Source organism: Oryctolagus cuniculus, chromosome 13 (genome assembly GCF_051225735.1).
Source record: "Oryctolagus cuniculus isolate XC-2025 breed Fujian yellow rabbit chromosome 13, ASM5122573v1, whole genome shotgun sequence".
Taxonomy (NCBI): domain Eukaryota; kingdom Metazoa; phylum Chordata; class Mammalia; order Lagomorpha; family Leporidae; genus Oryctolagus; species Oryctolagus cuniculus.
In genome coordinates this window covers 67,013,752-67,033,867 of record NC_142879.1, presented here as the reverse complement: position 1 = coordinate 67,033,867, position 20,116 = coordinate 67,013,752, and the positions used below count along the sequence as shown (strand labels likewise).

At 43.0% G+C, this 20,116-nt stretch overlaps 1 protein-coding gene across 15 annotated transcripts in view; it reads left to right on the top strand.

The window, feature by feature from the left end:
* The first annotated feature begins 6,395 nt into the window (after window positions 1-6,395).
* The window catches only part of ANKRD16 (ankyrin repeat domain 16), a 43,296-nt gene continuing 29,575 nt past the window's right edge, over window positions 6,396-20,116 (top strand). For 3 of the 15 annotated variants that reach the window (XM_089311690.1, XM_089311691.1, XM_089311689.1), the window contains exons 1-2: window positions 17,286-17,455; window positions 19,254-19,474. In XM_089311690.1, the coding sequence (XP_089167816.1) occupies window positions 17,397-17,455; window positions 19,254-19,474 (280 nt within the window). In that variant the 5' untranslated portion in view covers window positions 17,286-17,396. Of the gene's footprint in view, window positions 18,305-19,253; window positions 19,475-20,116 lie in introns of all 15 variants that reach the window. The other 12 variants (XM_089311692.1, XM_089311693.1, XM_008268149.5 and 9 more) reach the window with 9 other exon arrangements.

Sequence of the window (20,116 nt, the reverse complement as noted above, 5' to 3'; positions counted from 1 at the left end):
GCCCACCTCTGTCTGCTGCTCCCCCCCACCCTCAGCCCCAGCACGCTTACGATAAAAAAATGCCCAGCCTATTGGGTTCTGGGCCCTCTGCCATGTGTTCGGTCTGTGTGCTCCCTGGCAGTTGGTCCAAGACTGAGAGTGTATTTTCTTTGACTGAATTTGATCCGGCTGTCTGTATTCTGACTGTTGTTGATCTGCACCCTTTTCCTTATATTTGGTGCCCCTTGTGAGGAGGCACGGGTCTGAACCGCTTTTCCTTACAGTTAGCACTAGACTTTCTGTTTAGTCTTTACTTCAAAGTTTGTAGGACAGTATGTCAGAAACAACCTGACACTTGGCAGCTTCTGAAAGGTTTTGACCTGTTCGGTAGTCAGGATTTTTTTTTGGGGGGGGTGGGGCGGGGTTGCTGACAGCCAAAAAAAACAAAGCAATACTAGTAAAATTATGTTTCTCTGGGGTATTTTGGGTATGATGTAAGGTGATAAATAAATGTTTTTGCACTTAATGGTTGACTTCTGAAAAACAGTTTTTTTTGTTTTAATTTTTCAAAAGGCATAGTAACAGATAGTGACAGAGTGATGGGGGCCGAGGGGTCTTCCATTGACTGCTTCACTCCCTAAATGATTGCCATTGCCAGGGCAATGTGTTACTGTAACAAGCACTTTGTGAGGGTCTACTCTGTACTATATAGGAGGGAAAAAGACTTGTCTATGGAACATGGATTAGCACATTAACACTTCTGGATATTTCATCCAGTTCCTATGTGCATGCATTTAGTTGCCTTGTATGTATGTACAGCAACATAAAAATGTATGCTGTGGTGGCCAGCATGGCAACACAGTAGGCTAAAGCCTTTGCCTCTGGCACCGGCATCCCATATGGGTGTTGGTTTGTATCCCGGCTGGCTTTGGATTGGCCTAGCCTCAGCCGTTGAAGCCTTCTGGGGTTGAACCAGCAAATGGAAGACCTTTCTCTGTCTCACCCTCTCTCTGTAACTACCTCTCAAATAAGTAACCGTCATATATATATATATATATACACACACACATATATACACACACATATGTATCTGTATACATATGTGTGGTATATATATATACATACATGCGTGGTGTGTGTGTATGCTGTTGAACATCTGTCATAATCAGGGCATATAACAGGCAATTAATGTTTATTATATGTGTTACAAATATGTTCTTCCATTCACTGGTTGGAACTTTCATCAACATATTGATGACAAATAGAATTAATTTAATGCAATCTCATTTTACAGTATTTCCCTTTATTGTAAATGACCTTTATATACAGTTGAAAATGAACTTTCTTACCTCCATGTTATGAAGATAGTGTTGTCTTACAGGAGCGTTATTGTTTTACCTTCGGCTTTCCAGGTAGAATCTTCATTCAAAGATTGCATGTCAATTTGAAATTTTAGCAAAAATCTTCAATACAAGATATATTTTGTTCTTGTAATTTACTAGTAAGGTTCAATATCAATGTTAAGTGCATAACAATAAAATGTATAAGTACTTTGGTGATGTTTGAATTTGTGTTCTTGCTGTCTTTTATATCTGAGTACTGTATCCTCAGATAGTCTTCTTCCGAAGTTTTATTTTATTTGAAAGGCAGAGTTGGGTGTGTGTGTGTGTGTGAGAGAGAGAGAGAGAGAGAGAGAGAGAGAGAGAGAGAGAGAGAGATAGACAAAGAGAGAGATATCTTTCATCTCCTGGCTCACTCCCCAAATGGCTGCACCAACTGGAGCTGGGACAGTCAGGAGCCATGAGCCAGAAACGTCTGGTCTCCCAATTTCAGGAGAGTATATGATTTTTATTTTTAAATATTTACACATTCTTGCAATTCTTTAAATACTAGGTCATGACTTAGATTTGACTTCTCATTATTGTTGAGAGGAATATTTGCTTCAGATCTTAGTTCATAAATCCTGAACTTAGTCGTATCAGGTTGTTCTCCAGCTCTTCAATTCTGTCTGCTTGCTTTTCAAAGCAACACTTTAATTTCAAAATTTCATACTCAAGCCTTCAAGTATAGTGTTCTAGGTGATTTTGTGACTTTTGGACATTTTGTTCCACTTGTTGGCATTGAGATTCTTCTTCTTGGAACTCATAATTCCTTTCTTTTGGAGCAATCTCTACCTCAATTTTTTTGGAAGGATGGATCTGCAGTTTATTTTGTGGTTCTTTTGCACTTCCTTGTCCAGAAAGATGACTCTGGATATTATTATGCTGTTCTTTCACCTTATTAAAATCATCTTTGAAAGTCATCAATTCCATTTTTATTGTGGTGTCAATTCAAGTTGTCATCTCGCTTCTGCTTCTTTACAATATTTCTCTTCCATTCTTAACTGTTCCTCATAAAATCTTTCCTTCTTCTTAATAGTAAATTGCTGGTTTTCAGGGTTTCCACTTTTTCCTTGTGGAATGAATCCATCATCATTACTGACACCAGCAGGAGCAGCACATATACAGAAGTTTCCTGATACTTTCATTTCATTAGCTTTGAGATTTTTTCTTTCTTCTTCAAGCTCAGAATCTGAAGATGATTCTACATCTTTATCTTCTGGTCTTAAGGTAGACACCACAGTTACATGATCTTGGTGAAATTCCTAAACATAATTTTTGTTTGCTCTTTTTGAGAACTTTGAATGATAAAAGTATCACTTTCACTTTCTAGATGTGGTGAAGTTGATGGTCCTTTCATGATAAATAAATTGAAGTCTTCCACATCTGGTGCAACACTGCCCTCCACTATGCAGTATATAATGAGAATGTAATCAAATCAAACTATGTAGTATATAATGAGAATGCAATCAAATGATCAGAATGATCAGCAAGCCCACGTTTGTTGCAAAGCTTTCTACATTGAAGATCAGAATACTTCTCTGCAGAGAGTACAGAGCTACCTTGACAAGATGTATCAACCCCTTCCTGATGAAGACTGCCTGTGTTGGGTGGTTTATCCTGTCCAGCAAGCATGTGGGCTGTTCTAACCATCTTAATCACTGTATGAACTCTTTCTTTGTTTTCAATTAAAAACTCTACCATTGTCTATCTTCTTGGGTAGCAAGTAAAGGTGGTGTTAGGCCATCCTTATTTCTTCTGTTGATATCGGCATTGTGTTGAATGAGCTTTTGTGCTATTTCTGTGTTCTCATTATATACTGCATAGTGGAGGGCAGTGTTGCCATTGTTATCCATGTGGTTTGGATTAGGCATATTAGCAGGGAGCTGTATTGGAAGTTGGGCAAGGGAGGTGACGTGCGGGTTGATGTGGGACTCACCCTCGAATGCGTGGTAGGCACTGCCAAGAGAGAGGAATGGCAGGTACAGGCAGGCTGCCATGTTCTGTGGCTGATGTTTACCTCTAGTTTTCCACACTGGCCAAGAGGGCTCACTTGCTCTCGCTCTTCTCCTGGGCAATGCTTTTCATGTCCATGCCACACTGATGATATTCTGACAAGGTCTCATATCCACCCTTGAGGAAGCAGACCCATGGGCCAGCAGCACAGGCTGGAGAGCAGAGAGAAGAGCATGACTTTCACGGGGCTCTGACCATGCATCTTCTGCCCTGGGCAGTCGCCCTGGTGGAGCACGACCACGGCTGCCACGCCGTTTCCCGCCCCCTGCAGCCAGACCTGTTCAGGCAGCACATAGCACGATGCCACACTGCACCCACTGCAGTACACCGTTGAGGGTTGGTTGAGCCAGCTGCGCATGCTCCACACGGTGAAGGCCACAGAGCGCTGGCAGTGGAACACCAAGCAGCCTGCTCATTGCGGGCACCAGGGGAGGAAGAGGCAGAGTCTAGGCTATGGCGCTTGCACAGTGGCTGTGGTGTTTGAGGTGGTGGCAGCAAGAGCTCTGGCCTCCACAGTGGGAGTGATGGAGTTTGTCCTTTGGAGGCAGTGTGAGAACTGGGGCCTACCTCAAAGGACTGGTGTCATGGTGCTGCTAGCAGTGTGCCAGCTATGAACCTGGAACTCCATCCAGGTTTCCCACGTTGGTGGTAGGGCTCGAATATTGAGTCATCTGCTGCCTTCTTGGGTGCATTAACTGGAGGCTGGATCAGCAGTGGAGCAGCAGGAACTCGGGGATGCTGGCATCAGATGGTGGTTAATCTACTGTGCCTCAGTGCTAGCCCAAGTGAGGAGCAGTTTTGCAGACAGTTTCCAGGTTCATAAAAGTATCTGCCTGTTGATTGTGGAGGGATGCATTCTGGTTTAGGATGGCTAGAGAAGTAGGAATTTCAAGTGAAGTAAGTGGAAAGGAGCAGGGTTCTCTGTTACCTTCTGCCTGTACTCTAGGTCTCGTGCTGATTTCTGTTCCTGCTGTCTCTTGCTCCTTAGAAGTAATCAAAGCCATCTCTGTTTAATGCTGAATATGCAAATACCTGAATATTTTATCATCAGACACTGAAATGATAAAGGCAACTAAGAGTTAATTCACACAACTTCCCTTTTTAAAAATCTAGGGTTAATGCTTTTTAAATACAGTGTACAGGACTTGAATATTTTAGCCCTCCAGATGTCCCATTTAATTTGATCTGGTCTAGTTTTATATATACCAACATGTAAATATTTAAGCTTTGCTCTTTTGTTCATATTGCATAGATTTTTATGCAGAATTGTCTAAATGTAATTTCAGTTTTAAATTGTCTTTATTTAGCCCAGATCTGTTTTTGTCAAATCTAATTTTATGGCTTTTTGTAATTATCATTTTCTTTTTACCTCTGAATACTTTACTTGTGAAAACATATGGATATTCACATCTTTGGATGGCACAGAGACCTCTGTCCATTGGTGAAATTCTTTATATAATAAATATTTAATATAAAGCATTTATGTCAACTTTCACTTGATTTGCATTTTCTTTTTTTACAGGTGGAATTTTCTAATATATGTGGTTTCATTTCTTGCTTTCAAAGCTTTATGTGTCCTGTGTTTACATTTGCATAAATGTTTGTAACTGTTTTTGTAAGGCTGTAAGTGGGGACATGACTGAAGAATGGGTTCTTTGTTGTTGTTGCTAAAGCTTTATTTATTTATTTGAAAGGAGGAGTTACAGAAAGGTAGAGGTAAAGAGATTGAGTCTTCCATCCACTGCTTGGTTCCCATCAGATGGTCGCAGTGGCCAGAGCTGTGCTGATACGAAGCCAGGAGTTTCTTCCAGGTCTCCCACATGGGAGCAGGGGTCCAAGTACTTGGGCTATCCTCTACCACTTTCCCAAGCCATAGCAGAGAGCTGGATCGGAAGTGGAGCAGCCAGGACTCAAACCAGCACCCATATGGGATGATGGCAATGCATGTGGTGGCTTTACCAGCTATGCCAAAACACCTGTCCCAAGAATGATTTCTTGAATTTTATATATATATGGAGAGAGAGAGAGAGAGAGAGAGAGAGAGACCCACACATGATAAAGCGTGGTCTGTTATCCACTGGTTCACTCCCCAGATGGCCACAGCAGGCAGACCAGGCCAAAGCTAGGAGCAAATAACTCAATCCAGATCTCCCACTTGGGTGGCAGGTGTCCAAGCATTGGGGTTGTCTTCTGCCCTCCTGGATGCGTTAGCAGGGAACTGAAGCAGAAGAAGAGCCAGGATTCAAACAGGAAGTCCCATATGAGAAACTGGTGTTCAAAATGCAGCTTAACCCTCTGCACCACACCTCCAGGTCCACTCAGGTTTATCCAGTATCAGACAAAATCTACTTTGTATTATTGAATGTTAAGCTCATTTTCACACAAGATCTTGCACTAGGAATGTATCATGGAATTCTAATAAATGGTGGTTTGGAAAGCAATATGGAAATAGATCTTCAAGAATGAAAGGTTCAAAAGGAAGATTGAGTCAGAGTTGGAAAGAATGTTTCTCAGGTTCATAATTTACCCTCCAGGAAAGCAGAATTAGCAGACAGCAAGTATCCTCATCTGTTACAGAGTAACCATTCCATGTTGGAATGTTCCCGTCTCGCTACACTCTCAACATTCTGGAAATGCTTTCATTTTGCATGAATCAAAAAAAAAAAAAAATCTGTGGGCCGGCGCCGCGGCTCACTAGGCTAATCCTCCGCCTTGCGGCACTGGCACACTGGGTTCTAGTCCCGGTCAGGGCACCGGATTCTGTCCCGGTTGCCCCTCTTCCAGGCCAGCTCTCTGCTGTGGCCCAGGAGTGCAGTGGAGGATGGCCCAAGTGCTTGGGCCCTGCACCCCATGGGAGACCAGGAGAAGTACCTGGCTCCTGCCATCAGATCGGCGCAGTGTGCTGGTTGCAGCGCGCCGGCCGCGGCGGCCATTGGAGGGTGAACCAACGGCAAAAGGAAGACCTTTCTCTCTCTCTCTCTCACTGTCCATTCCTGCCTGTCAAAAAAAAAAAAAAAAAAAAATCTGTGTACCAGTGACTCCAGGATTTGCTTTTCTTCCAGACCTTTCTTAGGATCTTTATATTTGTGTATCCATCTACGTAGCTGTGGTTTACATTTGAACATCTACGTAGATATTTCAGCATTCTGGATTTGTCCCCAGTTCTGCTCACTTAGCATCTTTCTCCCTTTCAGTTGATGGCAATCTCATTTTTGCCAGGCCCAAACCCTCCAATCCATCTTTGATTTCTTCTTCTCTTTCACATCCCATAGCCAATGCACTGGGAAATCCTCTTGACTCTCCTAACAGTACTGTTATACCCAGACCACTTCATCACCTGCATACCTGCCAGTCAGCTCCAAAACCCCATCATCCTTCCCTTGCAATAGCTTAGCAGCTTTCTGTGTATTTCATTGCTCTAGTCCTAGCTTTCTTCTATAATTTGAATATGCACTGCCCCCCCAACAGCATGCAGACATTTAAACCTCAATGTCATATATTAATTGTACTCGGAGGGTAGCACCTTAATCCAATTATGGTGTTTTAAGAGGTGGACCTATAGGGACTCCTTTGGCCATTGGGAGTGTGCCCTTAGAGAGTTCTTGTGGTTATGACTGAGTTGGGCCTAGCTGCTTTCAGCCTCTTGACTTGCCAGGTGTTCCTCCGCATAAATCATGCAAGTGCCATACTTCTCCCTCACTGGGTGCCAAACTCATGAGTCCACTCAGTCTTCAACTTGAACCTCCCAAACTCTGAGCTAAATAAACATTTCTCCCTATAAATTTAGTTGGCTCTGATCTTCTGATGCAAAATTGAGTTATACACCTTCTTTTCATTGTGAACACGGTAGGCAAAATACTTTTTTTAAGATTGTCAAATCTGCTGTTGCCAACACTGAATTTCAGCAATCCTACTTTTTCTCAGAGGAAAACCAGTCATACTCATAAGAATCTCCAAAGCATCCATAATCTGCCTCCCCTCTGGCCTCCAACTTTGAAATCTTTTGTCTTCTCCAGCTGACAGTGCTTTTCTGATGTTCCTTGAACAGTGCATTCACGAGCAGCCCTCAGCACCTTTGTAATGACTCTTCTGACATCCTGGTGAACTCCTTCACCTCCTTCCAGTCTTTGCTCAGATGTCATCTCATCGAGCTGTGCTCCTCACATTGCCTTCCTTCCATCAGCCGTGGCTTTCTGATCTTCCGTACCTTGTGCTGCCCCTTCCTGTCAGTATAAAATTTAGACCTTTCTCTCATGCTGTCTGTCATGAGGGTGTTTCATGAGGGGACTTTCCATGAGCTTTCTGAAGTTCATATGCAAGGATTTTTTTTTTTTTTTTTGGACAGGCAGAGTGGACAGTGAGAGAGACAGAAAGGTCTTCCTTTGCCGTTGGTTCACCCTCCAATGGCCGCCGGTGCTTCTCCTGGGCCATCCTCCACTGCACTGGCCACAGCAGGGAGCTGGCCTGGAAGAGGGGCAACCGGGACAGAATCTGGCACCCCGAACGGGACTAGAACCCGGTGTGCTGGCACCGCAAGGTGGAGGATTAGCCTAGTGAGCTGCGGCACCGGCCCATATGCAAGGATTTTTTAAAAATGCACCAAAATAAACTTGTAACCGCCAGTTTCCACAAACTTGGTGAAGTACTCTTGTATTTCTAATTGTTTTGCCTTTCATTGTTTTAATCCTCATTAGAACATAAGCTCTCTGAGATAGCAGAAACTTTTGTTTTGTTCAACAGGGTGTTAGAAGTCCCTAGCACATAGTATGTGCTCATGAACATTTGTCAGCTTCATTGAATCACAGAGTGAGTCCCAGGTCTAGCATTAAACACAATAAATTAGATGGTCCTATATTGAAAAAAATGCAATCCTAGGTGCAGAATTTGTTGAAATTTTGTAATCCCGTGTAACAAGTCATCCTCAAACACACAGATTGAATGGTAATTATTAATTTCTCACTATTTTGGGTATGGATGGGAGGTGCATACTTCAAGTCCCTTGTGTGCATAGTCTGATGGTGAATGGGGCTAATGGTTCCTTCATTCATGAGGCTGTTGAAAGTTGGTGGAAGGTAACCAATTCTTCCTCTAGGTGGTGTCTCTACTTGGCTGACTTCAGCTTCTTCGCAACATGGCAGTAGGTGTAATTTCTTATACCAAAGCTGGATCCCCATAGAGCCAGTGTTAGCAGGGGCCCAAGTGGCAGCTGCCAGTTGTCATGTTGCTTTAGAAGCCTTAAGACCATTTATGCATGTTCCAGGAAGGAAAGAATTTATCTCTTCAGAGAAAAGGTAACCATAGGATGTTATAGACAAAGTGACCTTATGAACAGAATGCCATGGAAATATGGAGCAAATAGTATTGATTAAGAACGGTGTGTCTGGTTAGATTGCTTTGGGCAAGTCCTGACTTCACCATACCCTACTTACCTTTGGGATGATTGCATCCCTTTCAGTTGTTTTGTGCAATTTAAAAAGAATTGGGAATGGTTCTTCTTAAAATTTTGGTCAAATTCAGCAGTGAAGCCATCCACCACCTGTCAACCCTCCAGGTCAGACACAAAGTCAATGGGTTCCAGGAATTGATCTCTCCAGGAAATTCTCCCAGTTGTATGTGAGCCACAGCAGCCTTTGCTTGTCTTATTAAGATTACATTCTCTACCCCTGATAAATGTGTTTACCATATTCATAAGGATCCTACTTGCTCTAGGTAGTATAAATAAATATTCTTAACTTTTTATAGACACAATTGAATTTATAACTTTAATGACTCTGGTAATAAGGTTTTAATTTAAAAGCAATATTTAAGTATGTCACATTTTGTATAACTCTTAATTCATTGGTAAACATTGGATTATTTACACTTTTTGACTTCTATGTGTAATGCTGCTGTGGACATTGGTATACATCTGTCACTTGGAATCACTGTTAATATTTTCTAGATTATTTAATAGTTTCTAAAATTTAATAGTTCTTATTTCCTAAAATGCCAAGAAGCAACTGGCCATTAAATTTGGAGTTCTGAATTTCTTTTGAAATGAAAACTATTCAGTAGGATTATGAGAAATAATTACTGTTGATTTTATATGTTTTATTCCTTATCCAGAAGGATAGTAAGTAATTGTCTAAACTTTTTTTCCTGCTGGGAATGTGTTTTCCTCTTTGGATGTTTGAAAGGAAGGAGATATCAGAGAAAAGTAAAAAAATGACCACTCTAGTATCACCTTATTGAGCAATAACTCTGCTCTGAATGCTAGAAGTTCAGGAAAAAACTCCTAGTTACTCTATGTTCATCAGCCTTTACAAAAACTTACTTAAATTTAATAAAGATTGATGTGTAGTCCAGGATCCTAATTTATTGATGTTTAGTGAATACTATGTAACTATTTATCAAGACAGCAGGATTCTCCTGTAATTCATGTTGTCCTTTAGCAGAAGTAATTCAGGATTGCATGGGCACTCTTAATATTGAGCAATAAGACAGCTGATTCTACTAAGGGTTGAAATAAAAATGGCTGTAGTACAGTTGAACTGTACAGATACACATAATTGGAGATCTAGAACATTAGGTTGACTGGTCTTTCTCATGACTTAGAAACTTTGAAAGATTATTTAACTAGACCTATAATAAAATAGTTCCATATATATGACATGACATTATGTTGATATATGTGGACTTCTGGATTGAAAATGACAGGAGGTATCCCTTTACACAATTGTCATACAGAAAAATGTTTAAAAATTAGACACTCAAAATTGATGCAGTATCTACATTTATAATTGTCCTTGTTCCGAATTCATGGTTTTCTCTAAATCCATGTAGAAAAGTTAATTCATAATCTATTAGAATTCTTAGTAACTATGAATCAAAAGTTAAATAAGAAACAGCTTTCAGCCAACACAATCAGTAGCCTCTAATTTTGCCAAAGGTTCTCATCCTATGTATCTCTCTACCAGAGAGTACATTGAGTAAGATATTTCATGGACACAATTTTAAAGTGAAGAATCTGCTTTGGGACATAGACCTAGCTCTAGCTGGCTATAATTGATATAGTTGAACATATCTGGAAGCAATCTCAGAAGGCTTCCTTAGGATAATATCTATCTATATCTATATCTATATCTATATCTATATCTATATCAAGAAAGCACAGAGAAACCATAATCTGGCCCTTGTGAAAGATTTGCCTTAGAAAAGCAAACAACACAAAATATTCTGGTCAACATCCTATGAATGAACTTACCCCTAAGATGAGAAAACAACATTTCACTCAAAGATATACCGATAAGAATCAACATAAAGTATAAAATTTGAGTTGTCTACATCATGTGAATGTTTGTTATTCTGTGGTTCAGTATGTCATCTGTGAGTAGTGAAAAAGGAGATTAAAGATGAGCTTAATAAAGAGGAAACATTTCAAAATATGGGTTAAGCAGTCTGATCTGAAGACATGGTATTTAAGGAATAGTGAGAACATTTTTAAAGGATTTGAAAAAGGACTAAAATTTGAAGGCTTCTGCATTTGAGAGGGACATTGATATTAAATCAGAAGCAAAATTAAAGCTATACCAGCACAAATCAAATAATTTAATAATTTAAAATGCCCTGAAGGAAAATTCAGTCATATCTGAATATGGTCACATACAGAGCCAGGTAATTTAAAAAAGTGTGTACCCAATAGCTCAGAAACATACCTTGTCTCCAGGGGAAGAAAAGATGGCCCTAGGAAATATTTTACTTGAAGACACTGTTCTACCACTGAAATTTTAAGTTAGAATTTGTTAGTGCTCATACATATAGACTCATAAAAAGGATTTTATATTCCTAATATTAATTTTAATGCCTTTATCATGACATATTTTAACTCTGATGATGTTGACAGAAATGCTCATTCACAGGATTATTAGGAATTTAAACACTCAATTTGCTGGGTTGCCCTGACAGTTCCCCCTAAATGTCCTGATGAACTACAGCATAGATTTTATATATAACAATACTTTTCCTTTGAGCTTTATATATCTACATATGTATATATTTGCATATAGATACGTGACTTATTTATTTATTTGAAAAGCAGAGTTACAGAAAGGCAGAGGCAGAGAGATAGAAAGGAGGGAACCTGCATCTGCTGGATCACTCCACAAATGGCCTCAATGGCTGGAGCAGGGCCAATCCAAAGCCAAGAGCCAGGAGCCAGAAACTTCTCCTAGATCCCCCATGTGGGGACAGCAGCCCAAGGACTTGAGCCATCTACAGCTTTCCCAGGCCATGGCAGAGAGCTGAGTCAGAAATGGAGCAGCCAAAACATGAACTACCACCTATATGAGATGTTGCCAATGCAACTGGTGGCTTTATCCACTATGCTACAGTGCTGGCCTCCTTTTTATGATTTTAGATTGTGTAATTTTATTTTCATTCATGCCAATTTGTCTTAAACATGAAGATACCTCAGTATCAATTGATGTGGGGTTTTTTGTTTTTATCTCAGAGTCATTCTTCAATGGAATCTCCTAATAAATTCTGGACTTTGCAAAAATTTGGATAATCTTACCAAATCCACTTTAATTTAGTCATTGATACTTTACATTTCATTTTGGACATTTTTTAACAAATAATTTGCTTGTTTTCATTTCAATACTCCATTCCTATTGTTTGTGTTTAACTTGTTCAGTACAAAGATTGTACTATGACTCATAGATTAGGCATTGGATCTCCATTTTCAGAGGTTTGAAACTCTCATGATTAATAACTAAGAGTTGTGTGAGAAAGAGAAGAGTGTTACAGGAACTGAGGAAGGAGTTTGAAGAAGAGGTTTGCCTAAAGCAGTGTTGGGGATCATCCACTGTGTAATCATTATTTTTTAAAATGTATTTATTTATTTAAAAGTCAGAGCTACACAGAGAGAAATGGAGAGGCAGAGGGGGAGAGAGAGGCCCTCCATCTGCTGGTTCAGTCTCCAATTGGCCGCAACAGCCAGAGCTGTGCCAATACAAAGCAAAGAGACAGAGCTTCTTCTGGGTCTCCCACACATGTTCAGGGCCCAAGGACTTGGACCATCCTCCATTGCTTTCCCAGGCCACAGCAGAGAGCTGGACTGGTAGAGGGGCAACCAGGACAGAATCCAGCACCCCAACCAGGACCAGAACCCAGTGTGCAGGCGCTGCAGGCGGAAGATTAGCCTATTGAGCCACAGCGCCTGCCATCCGTGTCTTTTTTTAATCAGAATAGTACTAAGACTGCCTTATTATTACATAACCACATGTTTTTGTCTTCCAAAATTTATATTTTATTGATTTTTTTAAAGATTTATTTTATTTATTTGAAAGAAAGTACAGAGAGTGAGAGAGAGAGAAAATCTTCATCAACTGGTTCAATCCCCAAAGGTTGCAATGGTGAGGGCTGGACCAGACCAGAGCCAGGAGCCAGTATTTTCTTCTGGGTCTTCCACATGATTGTAGGGGCCCAAGTACTTGGGCCATCTTTTGTTGCCTTCCCAGGCACATTAACAGGGAGCTGGATTGGAAGTGGAGCAGCCAGGACTTGAACCAGTGCCCATCTGGAATGCCGGCACTGCAGGTGACAGCTTTACCCACTATGCCACATCAGGCCCTGTCTTCCATAATTTAAAATGTTTGAGATTATTTTTAAAAGTAATACTCTTGGACTATTTTGAAATTTTGTCTTAAGCATTAAGTTACTGGGGCCAGTACTGTGGCATAGTAGATTAAGAATCCGCATGCAACACCAGCATCCCATATAGGTGCCAGTTTGAGTCTGGGCTGCTCCACTTCCAATCGAGCTCCATGCTGATGGCCTGTGAAAGCAGTGGAAGATGGCCCAAGTGCTTGAGCCCTTAACACCCACATGGAAGACTTGGAAGAGTCTATGTCTCCTGGCTTAGGATCAACATAGTTCCAGCCATTGTGGCCATTTGGGGAGTGAACCATCAGATGGTAGACCTCTCTCTGTGTATCTCCATTTCTGTCTGTAACTATGCTTCTCAAATAAATTAATCTTTTTTTTTAAAAAGAATTAATTTCATTGAATTAAAATGCATATTACCAGAATATTCTATAATTAAATATTGGCATACACTAATAAAATATATTATATTCTTGAAACAAATATTCATATATATCATTGAAAAATTGAGTTCTATTTTTTTCATATCATCTCGTTTTCCTTTTTTCAAATTAGAGTTCTGTACAAATTTGCCTTATTTAGTTATAAGTTTACTGTACTACTATTTATCTTCCTGAAATCAAATGTTTTCCTTAGTGCATTCATCAGCTTCTATTCCAAAAAACTTCACCCAGATGTGTTTCCCAACTCTGTGTGGTGGCTCAAATATGAAAAGTACCAAATAGCTGACATCATCATGCATCTTTATATTCCTGCCAGAATGGTCTTTCTGAAGTGTATTTGTGATGACAGTGATGATATAACTGTTTTTAATGAGTGAATGCAACCTGTGATACCGCTAGTTGCTCTGTATTTTTTCTAAACATAACACAAGGTAAGCTTTTCTTACTACTTTATCATTTTATCCAACCATTCATCAACTGCCACTGTAGCTCTTTCCCCTGGTTTTCACTCTTGACCTAAAGCCAGGTCCCTGCAGCCACCACATCCTGCTTATCTCTAAACCCAAAGGTCCAAATCAACAGACTTCATGTTCTGCAGATTATTTCTCACCCTGAAATACACAGCATTCCCTTGGAGATGGCACCATCTAGATAAGAAGCAAGAGTCTCAGTCTACACATTTCTCACAAGCATAAAAAAAAGTTATTAAAAAAAAAAGAAAAAACAATGAAAATATCACTATTTACTTTCCAGGAGATATTTTACATATTTCAAAGGCTTTTTCTACTGCCAATTGATGCCATAACCACTTTTAAGTGTCTGCTGAGTCTCAGATCTGTTATAAACTCTATGATGGCTTTATCTTACAGTATCCTTGGTGTTAAAAATTATTTTAAGCCTGACCATAAGGTAGGTATCAAAACAAACACAAGGCAATCTAAGTGTCAGGTAAATGCATCCATGAAGTGGCATGGTAAAGGAAGTAAATAAAGAACTTGAGAAAGGCTTTATGAAGAGCTGAGCCTTGAAAGATGAATGGGATTCAGTTAGGCAGAAAGAATAAAAGAAAGAGGAGAGGGAGGGAGAGAGGGAGTGGGAGAGAGAGAGGAAGAAAGAAGGAAAGAGAGAAAGAAAGAAAAAGAAAATAGAAATAACAAAGCTTTGGTGTGGCCAAAAAGATGGGTTTCATCAGAACAACAGGTTTACAGGTAAGGAATGAATGGAGACAGGTCTGGAGCTACAGACTACACAGGTGCTTTTTTTTTTTTTTTCCCCAAGATTTATTTATTCAGCTGGAAATCAGAGTTACACAGAGAGAGGAGGAGAGGCTGAGAGAGAGAGAGGTCTTCCATCTGCTCGTTCACTCCCCAATTGGCCACAACAGCTGGAATTGTACCAATTAGAAGCCAGGAGAAACAAGCTTCCTCCGGGTCTCTCACATGGGTGCAGGGGCCCAAGGAATTGGGCTGTCTTCCACTGCTTTCCCAGGCCATAACAGAAAGTTGGATTGGAAGTGGAGCAGCTGGGACTTGAATCGGCGCCCATATGGAATGCCAGCACTGCATTCTATATGGCCTGGAGAGGCAGTAGAAGATGGCCCAAGTCCTTGGGCTCCTGCACCCACATGGGAGACCTGGAGGAAGCTCCTGGCTCTGGGCTTCAGATCGGGCCAGCTCTGGCCATTGTGGCCATTGTGGCCATGAGTGAACCAGTGGATGGAAGACCTCTTTCCTCATCTTGCCTCTCTGAAACTCTGATTTCAAATAAATAAATCAATCTTCAAAAAAAAAGTTCTAATAAGAGTAGTTTACAGTCTATAAACACCAATCATGAAACACATCAACCAATCAGTATTCCAATGACCACGGCTGCATTCTCATGAAATACAACATGACAAAAAGGAAAGATATCCAGGTAGCAAATCACAATGCCAATGACAACTACATGGGAAATGAGACAGTAAGGTCACACCACAGACTCCTTAAGGTTGCCTCCAGAGGACAGCCCAACAGCCCCAAAAGATACCAGGAATAGCTCCATCTGTCTATCAGCTTAATGTGCAGATCCCTTCTCTAGATCAAGCCTGTGCTCCAGAAGAACCATAGGGACTGTGTGACCATGACCTACTTAATCCTCCTGTTATCCAAAGAGGGGGTAGAGGGACAGTGCTGTGGCACAGAGGGTTAAAGTCACAGCCTACAGTGCTGGCACCAGTTCAAGTTCCAGCTGTTCCATTTCCAATCCAGCTCCGTTAACGCACCTGGGAAAGCCGTAAGAGACAGCTCAAGTTCTTGGGCCCCTGCACCCATGTGGGAGACCCAGAAGCTCCTGGCTTCAGATCAGCCCAGTTCCAGCTGTTGTGGACATTTGGAGAGAACCAGCAGATGGAAGATCTCTCCTTTTCTCTTTCCTCCTCTAACTCAGCCTTTCAAATAAATAAACTTTAATAAAAAAAAATACAGGAAAAGCAGATTTGCATTAAGTAGCTAACTGCCTTAGATTTCCAATAGTCCATCCTACTGTGAACTCCTGTGTCTCAATATTGCTTACAAAACAAGGAAACTGGAGACATAAAGCAAGCAAAAGTGGGGTCAGGGTAATGGAGAGGAGTATAAGTAGCAAAAGGGAAAAAAAAAGTGTTAAGCCACTGGATGCCTCAACTTCCAATTCACACTGACTATAGGCATTTTCTAAAATGTGCATTTCAAAGCACTTCTACTTTACTCCTTTCTCTTTTTGGGGGGAGGTGAAACAGTGACAGGATACAACGAAATTGTAATTTTGGCAAAGCTGATACTAGGACCTGTTCTGTCTCTAGTGACTAAATGACCAGACTGAATCTGCTCATTAGTAAAAGTGGCAAGCTTTCATTACCATAAGTCGGTCTTTATTATACCTCCGCTTATTTTTGCAGTGTCAGGCACTAACAGACTTTCTATAGTGTCTCCTTCCAGAAGATTCTACCACCTATACCTCTGTGGAAAAATCACTAACTTCAGGAAGCCCCAATTTCCTCACTTGTAAAACCAGAGTGAGGCCTTCAGTGTCGCTTGCAGATTGGATAATTATGTAAGAGTGCTTGTCACCACAGAGCAATGCAAACATAAAGGATACTTGTGTATAACACTATAGCAACTCTCCTTTTACCTCCTAGAACTGAAAACATCACGAGGTTAAACAACCCTTATCCTGCAAGATCAGGAAAGGCAAGGCCACACCTACCTGATCTCTTCCATCAATGCACCCTCGAAAAATTCAAGGCCTTCCCACATTAATCTTATCATTGGGCGAGCAGAGAGGCTACCAGAAACAGAGGGGCAAAGGGCCAGCGTAAAGTGATTTCGCCTCAGCAGACAAGGAAAGCCTGGCTTTTCACCAGCTCAGGCCTCATCTACCGAGCCTCTTCTTCCATCCGCGGAGAAACTATTACCTACTCCTGGGCTCCACGGAGCTGTGTGGGAGCGGGGACCCAGCACCCCGAATGCACATCCCGCTGCGACCTCCACCTGCTCAGTGCCCAACGAGGCCCGCCCCCCTTCGCCCACATTCAGCTCTCCCTTAGACCCACGGCCCCACGTCGAGTCCGGGACCCCATCGCAGAACCTCCAAAACGTTAACATTCCTGCACGGCGGAGCCCCGCCGGCTCTGCCTGCCACGTCTGCGGCTTCACGAACTATGGCGCTGCAGACTAAGGTTACCAACGGCACAGCCTGCCAGCATCCCCAGTCGGAGCTCCACAGCTCACGGCCCACTTCCTCCGCTGGCTCCGCCCACTTCCTCCGCTGGCTCCGCCCCGCAGCGGCCGAGAGAAACCTCCGCCTCTGGAACCAATCGGGACAGGCAAGCCGGAGGAGCGCTTACGGTCAGCCGTCGCTACCAATAGAAACTCCTTCACTAGCGCGCCGCGCAGTTTCCGCGCTTCCGGTCTTGCGCAAGATGCTCACCGGGTTCCCGTGGTGGCTGCGGCGGGGAGGCGGAGCGTGGCCTCCGATTGGGTGAGGAGGGGGCGGAGCTCGCGAACACCACTCTTTTGCCTAGTGGGGGCTGCCGAGCCCAAGCTGCTGACTGTCCTGTGCTGGCGGAGCAGCAGTCGTCCCTGGGTGGACATCTGTCTGGCCGGCTACGGTGGGAAGGGGCGCGTGGGCTTAGCGGTAGGGTGACGCTCCCACTCCCACTCCTACTCCCTGACGTTTAGGGACCAACTCAAAGCTGTGCAGATTGGATAATTATGTAAGAGTGCTTATCACCACAGCGCCCCGAGCTGGGTGTTTTCCGCGCTTCTGGGGAAGGGCACTTTCGGGGCGCGTGTTAGCGCTTCGCAGAGCGGCCCCAAGAATGCTCGAGTGCTCAGCACCCTCTGCCTCGTTCTCTTGAAGAATCAGCACCGTGCGCTCTGAACTGCGGTTTCTTCCCGGCATTGGGCAGGCGACAGGGTGTGAGGGTGCTGGGGCGGCTGCAGTGCTGTGGACAGAACCGGGAAGGAGGGAGGGTCTGGTGCGAGAGGCGGACGCCCAGCCGCTCTCAGCAATGCCAGCCCGGCCTGGGGACCCACGGCGCCTCTGCAAGCTCGTGCAGGAGGGTCGGCTGCAGGCCCTGCAGGAGGAGTTGCGGGTGGCCGGAAGCTGCCAGGGGCCGGCCGGGGACACCCTCCTGCACTGTGCCGCCCGCCACGGGCGCTTGGACATCCTGACCTATCTGGCCGAGGCCTGGGGCATGGACATCGAGGCCGCTAACCAGGACTACAAGCGGCCTCTGCACGAGGCTGCCTCCATGGGCCACCGGAACTGCGTGCACTACTTGCTGGGCCGAGGGGCGGCGGTCGACTGTTTGAAGAAGGCCGACTGGTAGGTGGCCAGGATCCAGATAGACGCCCCGCCCACCTACTGCCTGTAGAAACGTCGGGTTTTGTGTACTGCATCCACCTTTTTCGACATCATAGCTTTTTTCAGCGCCCAGACCTCTACCTAGGCTTGCTCTACGGCAGGATCCTCCTGCCCCAACCTTCCTCTATAGTAGAAATGACTTGTGGTGTGCTTCATTCCTGTCCTTGGCGGGGAGGGGAGAGTTAGCTGGCTGGTTGGGGCAATCATTTCCCCTCGCAAGGTAGAGAACAGTGTAGATTATAACTTTACAATGTTACCAAACAACATGTAGCCCCCAATGTGATGTTCTGGGAACACTAAATTATTACTTCAACAATTGCGTTGTTCTAATTGACATTGCTACAATCAATATACTCATTCAAGTTTCATCAGCTATACACACATTTCTGTAGAGCCCTGTGCAATTTTATCATGCATATAGCCTTGCAAAACCACTACCACAATCAAGATATGCTACTATACCACTACACCAATTCCATTTTGTTTGTTAGATTGAACAGGTTTTCAGTACTCATTACGTCAGGTTCCTTGGGGGTTGTGTACCTCTTAAGGTTCAGAACATCATGAAGTGCCTGCGTTCCAATGATTCCTGTTCAGAAATAAATAAGAAACACAGGACAGAGTTATATTTAAATGAAGTAACCTTCCCCATTGGGAATATGGATCCCTGCTGTACTGTGAAGAGCTTGTAAGAAGCTTTGCCTCCCAGCTGCCCTTTCTGTAGGTACACATTCAGCACAGTCTCCCCTTGTCTTCACAGTGGGCAGGCAGATTGCCAGCCAGAGCAATTTTCGTGGCTCCCAGACCCCCGAATCCTCTAGTGCCAAAGGATGTACATTTTCTGAAGACCTGACCCCTCACTGCTGTCTCAGCCGCCTTCCCTCTGACAGTTTCTCCTGGTTGGCCTTAGGACTCCTCTGATGATGGCTTGCACAAGGAAGAATCTTGAGGTGATCCAGGACCTTGTGGAACACGGTGCCAATCCACTTCTGAAGAACAAAGATGGCTGGAACAGTTTCCACATTGCCAGTCGAGCAGGCGACCCTGTGATCCTCCAGTACTTGCTCACTGTTTGCCCAGATGCTTGGAAGACAGAGAGCAAAATTAGAAGAACTCCTCTGCATACCGCAGGTAAGGCCTGCAGCTCTGCAGGCGTGCAGGCACACATGGGCAGCCTGCCTCACCCAGCACTGTTGTTCAAGTCATCTGCAGAACAGAGGAATTGGCAAAGTAGAGGGCAGGGAGTAGGAGAATCCTGAGACCTTTTGGCAAATAATTAGTTTCCTAAGCTAATGTAACTCAACAAGCGTGCTCTTCTTGTATGCACTTTTCATGTGTATCTGTATTATCCTCCAAGTTAGATGATAAGCTGGTCCCGTTCCTTACAAAGTCCTTGACTTTGTGCAAGGGACTTGGGTCTCTTGTGAGCAAGTCTCCTCGGCCCCAAAAACTGATAGTAATGATACCCAAGTTGCAAGCTTGTTGTAGGGTTTAAGGAGCACGGTAGACGTGTGTAAACCCCTTAGCATGATGGTAGGCAGTGAGTGAGCACAGCTGTGATTTTCTTGGATCATTTTCCATTGGTATTATTAAAGGCAGGAGAAGGTACATGTCCTCACAACCTTAGTGATACCTACCATGCTGCTGTAATTGAAATAAATTTAAATGTTTCTAGTTAAATACCTGGGCCCAAATGTATTTGACTTATCTAATGATAATGCCAGATATAAAATTGAGAGGCAGTTTTCATTGTCTGGAATAGTGATCGTTTAC